The sequence below is a fragment of the Tinamus guttatus genome, unplaced genomic scaffold (genome assembly GCF_059628265.1).
Source record: "Tinamus guttatus ecotype Peru unplaced genomic scaffold, ASM5962826v1 Tinamus_guttatus_pri_ptg000314l, whole genome shotgun sequence".
Taxonomy (NCBI): domain Eukaryota; kingdom Metazoa; phylum Chordata; class Aves; order Tinamiformes; family Tinamidae; genus Tinamus; species Tinamus guttatus.
In genome coordinates, this window is record NW_028288848.1 from 5366913 (window position 1) to 5381232 (window position 14320).

At 47.1% G+C, this 14320-nt stretch overlaps 1 protein-coding gene across 2 annotated transcripts in view; it reads right to left on the reverse strand.

Annotated features, from left to right (window-relative positions):
* NEURL1 (neuralized E3 ubiquitin protein ligase 1) overlaps positions 1-14320 on the reverse strand; it is a 139010-nt gene that overhangs the window by 11610 nt on the left and 113080 nt on the right. For both annotated transcript variants that reach the window (XM_088528655.1, XM_088528654.1), the window contains exon 4: positions 1153-1833. In XM_088528655.1, coding sequence (XP_088384781.1) covers positions 1153-1833 — 681 coding nt within the window. The remainder of the gene's footprint in view (positions 1-1152; positions 1834-14320) is intronic.

Genomic DNA, 14320 nt, shown 5'->3' on the forward strand with positions numbered 1-14320 from the left:
CAACTCATATAACATTAAATGGTTTTGGCTTAAACACACACAGTGAGAAAATATAAAGAGAGGTGGCTCGAGGGAACAGGCGCTGCTGGGTTAGGAATTCACAGCCGAGTGGACGGCTGATGCTGTCCTCTGATGTGGAGGGAGCGGCACAGATGGAGGAGCAAGAGAAGGGACAGCCCGGGCTGGTGTCTGGTATGAGCCAGTGAAAGGCAGGATGGCGAAGGAGCCACAGATCTGCCCTGCTGGAACACCAGACAAGGCAGAAGGCTTTTTTAACACTTCAGCTTCCAGTATCTGGAGTATTCGGAGAAAGACACTTGACTCTCTTTCACCCGAATTCTGCTGTTTGGTTTCAGCTATTATTTGCTCAAAGCCTAATCTGAGTGGCCTTAATTTAAATTGGTTTGTCTCCACTACAGTGATGTTAATTGGAAAGGTTTAAGTAATTTTTTTTTGTAATTCCCCTATAGAGAATGCAAATGCTGATGACATTACTATAGATTTTCCTCTAATATGTCAGAGCTTTCTTTACCATGAGACATTCTCCCCAGGCCAATAATTGGATTAGCTCTTAGGTGGATATCTAACTACCCTTTAAGTAAATGTGTCAGCTCTTATTTGTAAATCACTTAGAGAAGGATCAGGAATTAGAGAGCGTTCTCAGAGACCATCAGTTAGTTTCTGACACTGCTGCAGCCTAAATTCAAGCCCAAATACACCCCACACTTGTGACTACATAAAGATGACACTGCCCAACAGCCATACACACACATACACAAAAAAGTTTGATCCTGTTTTGGGGCTTTTTTCTCCACACTTTCAGCATTTAAAGTCCACTGGTGAGCAGAGCTCAGGGACAGAGAAGGACTTCAGAGGAGGACTCTGAGACTTCATCCATTTGAGGAGACCTTTGAAACCTTCAAATGAAAGATGCTAGAGAAGGGTAAAAATCTTAAGTCTTATAACAGATACCCAGGTGTTATGTACATCCCTTTGCAGATTATTAATTTTTCCTCTTTCAAAATAAAATTTGCAACTGATCCTAGAGTAGGAACCACTCACACTTCCATTCCTTCCCTTCACCCTCACCCTGGGACATATCCCACCTTGGTGCTTTGGGTGTGAGAGTGCAGTAGCGGGTCCGAGACCTACCTAGCACGCGAATCTGCATGACGGCGCCGTGTAAACCAAAGAACATCCACAGGGGCTGGGAGCAGTCCACGCAGACCTGCATGCCCGTGCTCGCGCCGTTGTGGCTCAAGTGCAGCTCGCCCTCCGAATTCACCATAAACCCCAAGATGTCTCCGCTCTGCAGGGGAACCAGGACGCGGCAGACGGCCCAGAACTCCTTTCGGTCGACCAGAGACTCGGGGTTATAGGGCAGGTCGCTGGGCCGCAGGGTGCTGGGGTCGCAGGACGTCACCCCGTAGGACAGCGTCCCGGTGCGCGCCGCGTTGGACTTGTTGATCTTGACGAAAATGGTCTCGTTGATTCTGAGGGGTCTGCTGGTGAAAACCAAAGTCCTCTCCTCGCGGGCGTGCTCCAGCCGGGCCACGGTTTGGTCGTCCAGGATTTTCACGTGGGCTCCCCTGAGCTGGTGGAAGCGGAGGTCGCTCTCGAGCTGCGAGGGGAGCAGGTGAGAGTGCTGGGAGTTGAGGGAGTTCTGCGGGATGGGGCACGTGGTGGCCGTCACGTGGAAGGTCTCCTCCTGCAGGTTGAGGTCGCAGAGGCTGACGGAGAGGCGCGTGTCCTCCGTGTCGCGGCGCAGCGAGGGCCGGCGGATGGCAGTGAAGGAGCGGGGCCGCAGGCAGTCGGGAGGGATGATTTCACTATCTGCAGGAGAGAAAAACCAAAAAGATCACTTGAGAGGGAGCGAAAACGCCCAAGAGCTTACGAATTGCTATGGGTTTGAATGATACGTTTAAAGGAGAAAAGCAGGCTGCCCTTCATACATTTTCCCTTCAAAATAGAGGAAATCATAAAGCACATTTGCAATTGATTGCAGGATCAAGGCTTTCAGCTTCAGAGCCAGCAGACTCAACAGCGATGGAAAGAATCAACCACAGGAGGATTTCCTTGGAGAGGGAAAACAGAGGGGCAGTAACTGCAATACGCCCTGAACGCACCGATCGGTACCTGCGCTCGCGTGCCCGCCTCACTGCTCACCGCCAGCCTGCGAGGCCTAGGAGATTAATTCCTCAGTAGATGCTTTTGTTTTAAAAGAAACATTATGTTCACCTCTAATTTATTTATCACTGGAGGAAATTTAATTAATAGTCTTTAATATAACTAACTGTGCTCCAGTGCCTACTGCAGACGGATGCAGATATGCGTTTCACAGTTTCGAATAAGGGAATATGTGATTTTCTATAAATAAAGTGCAATCATTCATTATCTCCAAGACAAAGAATTAAAAATCGAACCCGTGCATATATAAAAAAGAACATTTAAATTCATCTGCGGAAACAGTTGCACCTCACCCTCTGCGTTAGCCTGCCCTGCTGTTTCCAAAGACACTCATTCATTTATTTAATTCTTTTTCTAAAGAACACAAGCACTCGCCTTTAATGCCTTGGAATAGGCTTGGTCAATGTCTCTCTCGGGGTCTGCATGGAGAAGAGCTGCTCACTGCTTTGGAGGAACCTGCCCCATGCACGGGATGTACGGACAAGGGCAAACGCCAGCTACGGCAGAGCCACCACCACGGCCTGCGGATCTGAGCTCTGACTAAGAGCCTCTGCTGCCCTCCTCGTCTGGGAGCCCTGACAAGAGCACACCCACACACGGCTTGGCTGCAGCAAGGCTCTTTGCTTTGCTTAAACTGGATTATTCCAGGCTCCTCTTTAAATAATCCGCTTATTGCAAGAGAAACACGGTCTCAAAATAAAAAGGGGCTGCGTTTCTCATATTTGATTTTTCCCCATAGTGATATTGCAGCTTCTCTTCCCAGAAGTTAATTAAAGAGAAGGAGGCCTAAATAAAACCAGAAATAACCCCAAGTGATTTAGAAGCTGGTTGCATTAATGCTTTGTAATGTATGGGCTAGCATTTGCATTGCAAGTGCCCCTGCTGGATAGAATTAGGCTTATTTTACCCTCCTTTGGCTGGAAACCCAAGCAAGAGAACAAATTAATACTGGCAGCTGACGAAGATCCTTTAGTGTAGGTGAATGGGTAGAGACCTTTCTGAATAGGAGCAGAAGGTCCTCTCTGTTTTATTCCCTGTAACTATACATGTGCAGCCTGGCTGACAACCGTGATGTGTGGGTAGCTTGCAGCCAAGGTTTTGAAACAGCTTGTTTTCCACCAGGATGCTTGCATTTCCCTTTGGCTGCTGGACAAAATATCTTTTTTCCAACTGAAAAGAGGTTAAGAGAGCTGGAGCTCTGCTGCAGCCAAGACACATGGCAGCGATAGCAAACCAGGCTTCTACTTCCAACTGTTGTGCTTAAATCGAGCAGTAACTCAGATGCCTGGCCGCATAAGGGATAAGTTCTGTATGGCATATGGGCTTGACTGAGGCTTAGTTCATTAATGTTTGGAAATATCTTTGGAAGAGGAGATTGCAATTGATGGGTATGTGAGGTGGATTTGTGCAAATTGAGAGTTGGGTCTCTAAGAGATGTTGGCTCTGTTTTTTCACAAAACACAACCTACCCAGCTGGTGAAGAAGACAAAAACACTAAGCCAATTCCACTGAATATAAATTAAAACAGTAGCATTTTAATCTTTTTTTTTTTTTTTTGCTGGCATTAACGTTGCAAGAGGTGTGGAACATCCTTTATCCCCAATAACAGCTAACGGGCCAGGAGCTGGGAAGAATCAGAGAACAACTCCAGACTGTCCGGGAGAGATGTCAAACAAATGAGATGACTTCGAGCTGTTTCCTTCATTAGAAGAATTGTCTTGAGTTGAGAGGAATGAGTCGTCCTGTCCCACCAAAGCTTCATTCATCACTTTGCTAATATAAAGCTGCTCATACCACCGTGGCCCATAACGCAGCAAGGAGGGACTCTGGGCAAGAGCGCTCGGGCACACTCACATTTGCAGAGACAAATCTGGAGCACACATCAGAAAGGCATGACGACTTTTGAGAGAGGAGACCGTGACATATGAAAGTGCATTGCTACTTTTCCCCCAAGCATGACGCTTCCTGTGGCAGAACAGCCCATTCCTGGAGGGATCATCTGGCTTGAGCCTGGAGAATTTAGAAATCCTGCCCTTTCGTTAAGTAATCAAAGTTAGAAATTTGCCTATATAAGGACAAAGTAAACATGCGTGAGGAATTTCGGGCCTGAACCTACATTAATGCTCCATCCACCACTGAAACACAGCCCCCGTGAACCCCGACGTGATGTCTACAGCCCGGCCACAGCTACGCGGGCGCCTCACGGGAGTTCTCTGGGATAAGTCAACTGGTGGGAGAAGTCCTTGTGTGGGAATGGACAGGCTCATGAGTCAAGACCGCAGCTCCCACTGAGTCACCGGAGCGAGTTTCAGCCTGGCTAGGTCGGGTCCTGCTCACGAGCCAGCCGTGGCCACACACAGCTCGGCGGACCCGCGTGCTTTGCAGGAAGGTTGCACAGAGCTCTGCCTTGCTGCAGGCACGAGGCCGGCAGCCCAATTAGTGACTCCCAGGCTTATGGGAGCAATACAGACACAGCCAATGTGGAAATGATTTCCACCAAACGCAAGCTTCCTACTCCTCAGTTGGAGAAGCTAGGACACGGCATTTCTGGAAGGGAGGCCCAGCTTTACGAACTCTTCTGATTCTTTTTCTGATCTTGTTTAAGGAAAAAGAAGTGAGTGGGAATGATTCACTTAGCAAAGAAGTGATGGAGGATACTTGAAGAGTTCACCGGTCTTCTGCTTTCTCCTGCTCTTTTGTGAGGTTTATCTGCAAAATTCGTGTTTGCAGCAGTTGGCTTCTTATGCACAACATTAACTTGCAATATCTTTCTTGGACAAGGGGCTTCAAAGCTCCCCCGTTTCCTGCTCAGATGCCTAGAAAAGCCTCCTCCTTTGTGCAGGATCTAAGTGACTGTAGTAACACTTTAAAACAACTGTTACGAGGAGCTGGTGAGCAGCTGGAAGTACTGCATCCAGATCAGAAACACTTTAGCACTACCTTCTTGTTTTGAACTGCGGACAATTTTTGACTTCTTAAGATCATGAATTTCTTTCAACATGTATAATGTATATAACATTTATTATAGAGAGCATTTAGATGTCTATATAATATAGTTACATGCACATTCAAATACATTTATAGACACCAGCATGCACGGACAATCTCTGACCTACCCCAGATGTGAGGGGATGAATTAATGCCGGACTGTGAAATCATTATATCCTTCACCTTTTCCTTTTTCAGTATTGTATATGAGTTGCCTAAAGGCTTGACAGTCTGAAGTCAAGAGCAGCCAGAATTCTCCTACCTGCACAAGACCCGAGAAAGCACAGCGCACTGCACACACACACTGGAAACTTGCAGAATCAGGTAGTTAACTGCATGCTCCTGCTTTCTGGGGCTAGAGCAAACCTCCACGGAAATTACATTTCTCCAGAACAGAAGGGCTGCCCTGCTCTCAAGAATGAGGTAAGGGAAACCTGGTATAAGCAAAGCAAACTTGAGACGTGACTGTGTGAAAAAGAACCGGACAGGTGCTAATCTACCAAAGGTTGACTTCAAGCCAGTTGTCCCAACAAGAAATTTCTTTGCAAATGTACATCTGCAAAAGGACCTATACTCTGTTATTCCCACCACGTCAGAGGGACACCATTCCTACTCCAGGAACTCCAGGAGTCAGGAAGATGAAGGCTCCTATTCCCTCCTCAAGGCTACATGCCACAAGTGCTGATGCAGGGAAGCTAACTGAAACTGCAACCCTTGAACTGTCACACTAACCCTGCCATGGTCCAGAGCAGAGCTGGGCAGCTAAGAGGCCATTTGGCAAGACTTTGACACTGTGGGAAGAAGTGTTTGAAATGCGAGGCAGATGTACCAGGCCATAAATAACACTGCACTTAACAATCAGCAAGAGCAACCAGTGCTAAGACAAGAAGTAAACTTCGTTCCTGGAAGTCTTCCGTCACATGCAGCCCCATATTCCCCATCGTGTGCATAAGGGTATTGTTCTTAACTGAGCTCCAGCTCTACTGCCTGCTTTGCTAATGGTGCCCGTGTCACGTTGAGGCACTCTGCTCCCTTGCCAACTCACTCGTGCAGAGTTGCTGTGTACCATTGGAAACCCACTGCACCTCAGAAAGAGCCAGAACTACTCCTGGGCATCCTTTATAACTCACTTTATTACACGGCTTTGAGGTGACCAAAGATAGAAAATCCAGTAAAATTAAGTAAGCAATATCCTCATTTATCCCTCCTGAAAGAAGGATGAAGATCATTGTGGTTGCAGGGACAATACTGGCTCCCAAACCCTTTAGGCTACCAGCACATGTCTGGCTCTGAATCCACAGAATCGCCTGTACTGGAATGAAGAGAAGCCCTGGCTGGATCTGGAACAAGGCGGATGGCTCCTGGTCCTGGATTCAGAATTCCCTCAAATTAAAGGGTAGTTGGAAGTAGGTCTTCACACAGCTCACTGCCCCCACAGTGTTCCAGACATCCTCAGAACTGTGCGATGCTCTGGCTCTGCCATGGGTGTCTTAATGTTTTAGTGTATTGGCAGGGGCCAAGCAAACAGAAATGTGAAAAGTGCCCTTATTTAAAATAAACACGGGAGAAAAATTGAGACATGGAGAGAGGAATGGAAGAAGGAGAACGCCGAGGCCACGCTCGCAGGCAATAAGAGCCAAAACTCCACTTGCAAAGAATGTCAGAAAGGCTCTTGCCTGCTGGCAACGTGTCAGGGTAGACACTTACAAAGCTATCTGCTTCTCTGAAAACTTGTGTTCTCCCTGGGAGGTCTGGAGAGGAGGCTGGGTCCTGGTGTGGTCAGTGTAAGGCTGCAAAGACCCACACTCCTAAACGGGGCCTTCTGCTGTGATGTGCACACAGGTTTCCCCCTCCCCTTCCTGCTTGCAACCTTTAATCTTGAATTTATATGAGCTGAGACCACTCCAGTGTGTTTACTGCTCATAAACAAGCAGGCGCCAGAATGCAGCCGCTCAGCTCATAGAGCGAAGCCACTTTCGGAGCATTATTTGCATGTGGGAGGCAAATGTTTAAAATCCCTCAAAGGAATGATTCAGACTGAAAACCTCCCTTGCCATATACTTAGGAATTCAGTTCTACAAAGTACATTTCCCTTTATGAACAGCTGAGAAATAAAACTGCCTGAGTTATTACCTCAGAACAACCATTCCTTCTCCTTGTGAAAATCCCCATCACATCAAGGACATCAGTTAAATAAATATCTACTTACACAGCACCTGTATGTGCGCATGTATTTCTTTCATTTAAAGCCACACTATCCCCTTTCAAAGAAAGCTGCTCCCCTCTCCTCTCCCTGCTCCCCTCTCCTCTCTTCTTGCACGCTTACAGGAATATTTGCAAAACTGCAGCCCACGGAAACACTTGTACCTGCTATAAACGCAAGGTGCCCAGGCTGCTCCTTAGCAGACAGTGAAATCTGCTCTGCAGCAAACAGCACGTGAGGTCAGGACCAGCTGCTGCTCACTGCAGCCAAACACTGTCCCCCACATAAGCAGTAAGGATATATGAGCGGTGAGTGGGAGGCAGGAGGAATCAAGTTCCCATTTTACAGGCCGGGACCCGTGGGCTGGGGTAAGGGCTCCAAGGGGATTCAGGGCTCCTCCTGCTGTTTAATTGAAACCACTCGGGCTCCAGCCCAGCACACGCCAAAACCGGCCCGTCTCCAGGGTCCTCCCCGCACCTCCCACCACTCGGAGCCTTCCTCAGCATCTCCTCCATACATCACCTGTGTTGACACGGGCCTCCCCGCCCCAGCTCCTCTGTGATCCCATCCCCTCTTCCCTTGAGTCACACGTAAAAGCGCCCGTCCCGTAAGCCACTTCCAAGCAGACTAACTAAAGCTGACAAGTGGAGAGAAGATGTAAAATAGGTAAAGGCAGAAAGCGGTCAGCCAAATACCAGCACATTTCTGACCTCTGCTTGGTGTCTTATTCTCTATCTGCCGCTCCTTTCCTTCCATGTACAGGTTGCTTCTTGGGCCTGAAAACTCAACCTCCTTGAGGTCCCTCTTCCTTTATGGATCCCAACCACGAGCAGGGAAACTGCTGTCCTTGCAGACACCCCAGCTTCGTATTTGCATAGTCAGTGAAGGGCAAAAAGACTCCTCGTGCATTCACACTGTTGAAGTGCAAGTTACTGCTTATTTGCCAATACTGGCTTCCGCTCATTTCAGTGTGGAAACCAATCTGACTGATATTTCATACCTCCAACTTTCATTATTGCAACACAAGTATTTAAATCAAATGAATGCACTTTTTTGCCTAGGACCAACACAATCCAAATTAGCTTTCTGACAAGATACTCAGGTATCTTTCCAATATTGCAAAAGGCATCACAGAGATTTCCTACTATAACCATAGGTTAGAAGCCAAAGTTCAAGCCAAAAGGGAAAAGGCCCAAAGCTGGAGTTTGTTTGTGGTAGGGCACTTAGAAAAGAAATCATTCATTTTTACTCTAAAAATTCTCATCAGCTTTTCAAACTGGGTTACAAAAGAAGCCAGACCATGGATTCTGCGGTACTGATTGCAAGGCCACAAACATCTTCCAGTTTAATAGAAATGAATTGAAACAACAGTGCTTAATTAGCACCTCACTGGACTGGTATTTGCTTTGTGTTTGCATTTCTTTCCATGCATTTCTGTGGAGACCAAGTACAAAGCTATTTGGTTTGCATGATCCAATCTCTGAGAGATGATTTTAAAAAAAAAAGGCTGGAAGAGAAAACACAGCCATTTAGCTGCTGTGGACAGCGAGAAGTTTGTTAAAATTACTGTGCAATTCTGGTGACTGGCTGTGGTCATTTAACACCAAATGCTGCTCTCAAATAGATGGTGTGTTTGTACATCACGCACAAGGCAATGGGCGTCCTGTAAGGTGAATTTCAAGAAACCCTTGAGATCTGTTCAGAATACTTTTCCAAGGATTCTAAGTATTTTCTTTCCTTTTCTTGCTAGGAGGATCACAGATTTTTTGTCACAGCCTGTCAATGTTATTCCAACAGTACAGATAAAGTACCACAGAAAAACAAATCAGAAACGAACAAACAAACTAAAAGAATCAGAGTCTAAAAAGAAGGGATGTGGTCCAAGCACTGGCTTCCAAGCTGAAATATTCAGAAAGAAACACAAAATCCCAAGCATACGAGAATTGCAGATGTTTTTAAACCAGACTGAACAATTGCAGTTTTCAGGCCAGCTTAGTAATTGAATTGATCATCCACATATTTTTCAATAAAACCTAAGGAATGAAAGCAAAAAAAAATCCTACATAAATAAGAATATAGTTTAAGGCAAAAAGGCCAAGTAATGCCTGATATATTGTAGTTTGGGGACAAACACTATTTAATGAAATATTCTAAACCAGTCCAGTTCATAACAAACTTTCATATAATTCTGCTCAATATTTGCAAGCATGTCCAATTGATTTCATTACATGAAACAGCACAAAGAGCACAACTAGCTGCATAAAATGAAATGAAATCCTTGTTTTCCTCCACAAATATGACTGTTTTGAAAGAGCACAGCAGTAGATTACGCAGAAGAAACTTCCATACTTTAGTTACAGTTGTGGATTTGTTCACTTTTCAAAAAAAAAAAAAGATGCTTGGAGAGAGTCTACAGGGTGCTGGCAACCTCTGTGTCCCAGAGGCTTTGGAGCTGGTTTGAGCTGAGGAAGGCTTTCCCTTCTGCACTGAGTCGTTCCCGTGGCCAGCGCTCACGCAGCCCGAGGGATGTCCCTTGGGTTAAGGACGTGCCCGGCGACGTCACAGCCCGCTCTGGGAGCTGGCACTTCCCTGTCTGATTTCCTTGACCAGGTTCACAGGTCTTCCGTTTGACATTTAGTCTTTCCCCACAAAGTCAGAGAAACATAGTTTGGTCACACACACAGGAGCAGATATCAAATACTTACAAAAAAAAAAAAAAAAAAAAAAAAAGTATGGAGATCATCTAATCCATTATTCTACCTATTCTTCCTCCATCTCCCAATCAAACACATGAAAGTCTCTCAATTTTATTCTCATCTCTCAGGCAGTAATTTCCACCTTCCTTCCCTCATGCCTGCTAGATTCCTTGATCAGTTCCTACTGAAAACCATAGCAAAACATTCGCTATTTTTAGGTTCACGGTTATATTACTATTAATCTTAGTCCCTCTCCGTTTAGTGTCCCATTTTTTCAGGCTATCTCCTCTTTATCTTTCTATGTCTGGAAAGTTTTTTGCTTTTTGTTTTAATTACCTGTGCAAGATGTCCCTGGAGACTGACAATTTTCATTTATCTGATGCTTCCTGATCTTTAAGATGTAAAGTCCTTTGTAGAAAAACTCATCTTGCCTTTTTTCTCCATGGGAAATTAAAGTATTTAATAGTCATTTCTTTAGTCTAATAACTTTTTAGATCTCGCTCTTCCTACCCAGTCTCAGTGACTCCACTGCTTACTCCTGGCATTATCATCCCTTTTATCCTCCTTTGCTCCAAGAAATTTTATCTTTTATCTTGGCTATTCAGGCAAATGACTAGTTCCTTACTGCACAGTGCTAATCCCCCAACTTCGCCCTCCTTTATTGTGTTGCAGAGCACTACGGGCCCTCCAGGACCTGCTGCTCTGTGCACTGCTGTGCAGATGCCTCCTTGGCATCCCGGTGCTCACAGCCAATTCCGAAGCTACACTAAACATATCCCTTCAGTGCCTGAATCATCTGACAGCAATTCTCTTCAAAACAGGCACTTTCTGTCTCCTCCCTGTTCATCATGCTCCCTTCCATGGTGTTTATTCATCCTGCATTTATCCTTCTTTACCTGCCTTCATTTCCTTCTCTCTCTTCACTCCCGGCATGGAGATTATGACTCATTCCCCAATTTCTCCCCACATTTCTTGAGTTTCAAAGCCAGCTGCTCAGAGAGAAGTCAACACAGTAGAAACCACCTTGTCCCTGCAATCGCCTGCCCGTGATCCAGCACCTCATCAGCTTATCGACCATTGCAGACCAACCTAATTGCAATCAGGCTCCTGCACCTTCCCTCTTTCCCTTAGGAACAACCAGAAATTGTGAAGATCACCTGAGCCTGCACTGCTGGGAGCATCTTCCTGAGCTAAGCTGAAACAGTCTACTCAGTGCATCTTTAAGTTCATTTTCTAGAAAAAGAAATGAATATTGAGCTAAGGGTTACTTCTCCAGTTGATTTTTTTGGGCTTGCTTGGAAATCACTGCGGCAATTTTAGAGGTTAAAATGTTTTTTCAAGGCTCGAAATGGAAATAGATCAGTGTGAAAATAGTGAAAGAAAACAGCTGCTGTGTGCCAAAATTGTTTCAATTTTTCAGCCACGACTAATTAAATTCACAAATCATCCCTCCGCCTCCATATTAGTTCCCTACCTAAAGCTCCAACAATTACATTTCTGAAAGAACACACATAATGCCATTTGTCCAGGATATTTCTTTCTTTTATTTCCTAATAACCCCTACTTAGAGAATTTCTTCTCCAGAATCCGGCATGAACAAACTCTCAAGAGCTTTCTGACTTATTTTCCACATGTATAAAATGGCAGTGCAACTATTATACCACGTGTACCCTGCTTATATTCCATAGCTGGTGTGGTCTGCAAGATGCATGTCCCATCTAGGGACACTAAATCAAGCCTTCTCCTGAGAAGCTTGTTTTAAAACAGCACAGCTATTTCAGTCCGCACCAATTCAGAAAAGTTCAGCATGTGTTGAAGCCTGTTCCACTTCATGAAAGCACTTAAACATCTGCTTCATCTAACCAGGCATCTGCAGCACACTGAAGGCAGTGGGAAATCCATGAGAGCAGCAGCCCCAAATCAGGACGTTTTTCATCACAGGAGTTATGCAGAGTAACGTTCAATATCTGGTCTCCATGTCCCAAGGAAAGTTCTCCTGCAAACTACTTTTCACCTCTCTCCCATCGCATATACCAGGGGAGTAAAAAGCAAAGGAGATGTCCTAAAACAATGATCTTACATCAGTCTTCCGAGCTGTCGTGGATGGACAAAATGAGGAGGGAATCAAAGAGGGGCTACATTCATTTCTGCCAAGGTATGCAATTGAAAAGTCACTGTTCAGTAAATCCTTTACTTCTGCCATTGGCAAATGTTTGTTGGGCTCCAGTGTGATCTCTGCTGAAATTATTCTGAAGCCCTCAAAAAAGAAATAAAGACAAATTCTGCTCTTGCTTACCTCAGGGAACACCCTGGCTATCAGTAAAGCTAATCTGAGTGCATGGATCACAGGAGATGGCCTGAGCAGGTTTAGGCACAAAGTCAGGAGGCTCTTCTGAAGCTGCAAACTGGAAGTGTAAGTACGAACAGGCCCGAGGGCTGCAGCTCTGCTGTCAGTGAGGGCAGAGCAGCCTTGCTGAAGTCCATGGGCGCTGCACGGAGAATGTGGTCTGGGGGCACCCGCTGATGCTCAGTGCACTGGTGGCCACAAGTTGTCCCTCAGGACGGGCAACCTCGGCTCAGCAGCCAAGGCTCAGCTCTCCCTACGGACTATTGGATCTGAGCAGTGCACTAACTTAGGGAGAAAAGCCCTTTTTGGGACTACTTCACAACTGCCCCAAGCAGAAAGTCTGTGCCAGAAAGCGCCAGCTATAAAGGTGGCACTGGGAGGCACTGGAAGGACACCCGACTTCGCAACTGGTTTGCAATATTGCTGGCTGCGGGGAGCTTTTGAGGACGGGCTGAGTGGCAGATAGGACAAGGGTCCCTTAAAATTCAGTGATCCCCATTTGTGGTGAGGAGGAAAAAGCCCAAGCGATGCGCCCAGGTCTGACATTATCCTAGTACCTAAAGCAGAGAACGGGTTCCTACAGGCTGCACTGCTGCTCTGTGGCTCTTTTTCACATGAGACTAAACAAAACACTAGTCCTGCAGCAGGAGTGGAGAAAACGCATTCCAGAAGAGGTGCAGCAGAGCCGGGCCCGCTCCACCAGAGCCCAGAGCACGGATACATCCCCAGCCCCTTCCGCTCTTTGCGGAAAACAACAGGCAAAACCCGTTGCCATAGCGACCTCCTTACATGCAGGGCCACGTTTCCCTGGGTGCCGGATCGTTACTTGTAGGGTGTCCTAGATGGCCTCATGCCTGGCCCCTACATGTGACAGGTCCCAGCCCAGAGGAGCCTGGGGCCCAAGTTAGACGTAAGGCAGCAGGAGGGTGCGAGAAACAACGGAGTGAGGCTAGGGGCTCGGCCGGAGATGGCGAGACCGTGCTCGTATGCCCTGCCAGCTCCTGTATTCCTCCTGATAACACCGCCACAGATGTGCAGTCCCTGACATTTTTACAAGTGTCACGTTGGCGGGTCACACTACGACCACTTGGTGCTTGCACAGGCTTGGCTGGGACGGACTCAGCACCCTCGCGAAGTGAAAGCCAAGACCTCTCCCGTACTTGGGCTAAACCGGCCTCCCGAGTAGCTATCGGGCCTCAGAAATCCCGAGCGTCCGCCCGGCTGCGATTCCCTCCACTAGGTCGCAGTGGTGCACAGGCACCATCCTGCTCCCGCCAGCTCCGTGCCTGGGAGAAACACGGATGCTCCGTGCACGGTCTGGGCGATCTCCTCCAACAAGGGCTGTCCCACACCTGCACCGCCAGCCCCAGGGACCGGCAGTGGGGCAGTGATCCAAGGGAGAGACGCAGGTGGGCCAGGATGAGGTCCGGGCTGCTAAGTTCAAGGCCTGGGCAACTTGGTGCAGACATGAGGAAAGAGAACAGTGAACAGCGCAGAGGCATGCTAGAACCCCCGCCACCTCCAAAGGAGGTATTTTGCCCTAAATTAACTGTACTGCACTGGAAGGCAGGACCTTCAGCCTGGGCAAGCCTTGCTGCGTCCGGACATCTCCTTCTGGGCTGCTGGAGCACCTGCCCCCAGAGAAAGTGCTTCTCGGGGGGCTTCTGGGGTAATGAAAACAGGATTCTCTTCCCTCCTAGGGAGCACCGAAACACTCCCCACCTTCAAAACTGCATTTCAGCTCCAGGGTGGGAGTTGAGCTCAGGCTCCAGATTCAAACGAGGAGCGTGTCGGCCTCTGAGCAGCGCAGCAGCAGCGGCAGGTTTCTCGTGTGCGCGTGGGGTGAAGGTGCTTACAGTTATTCAGCTGGTTTTGTGGTTTTACACCGAAAATACGTTG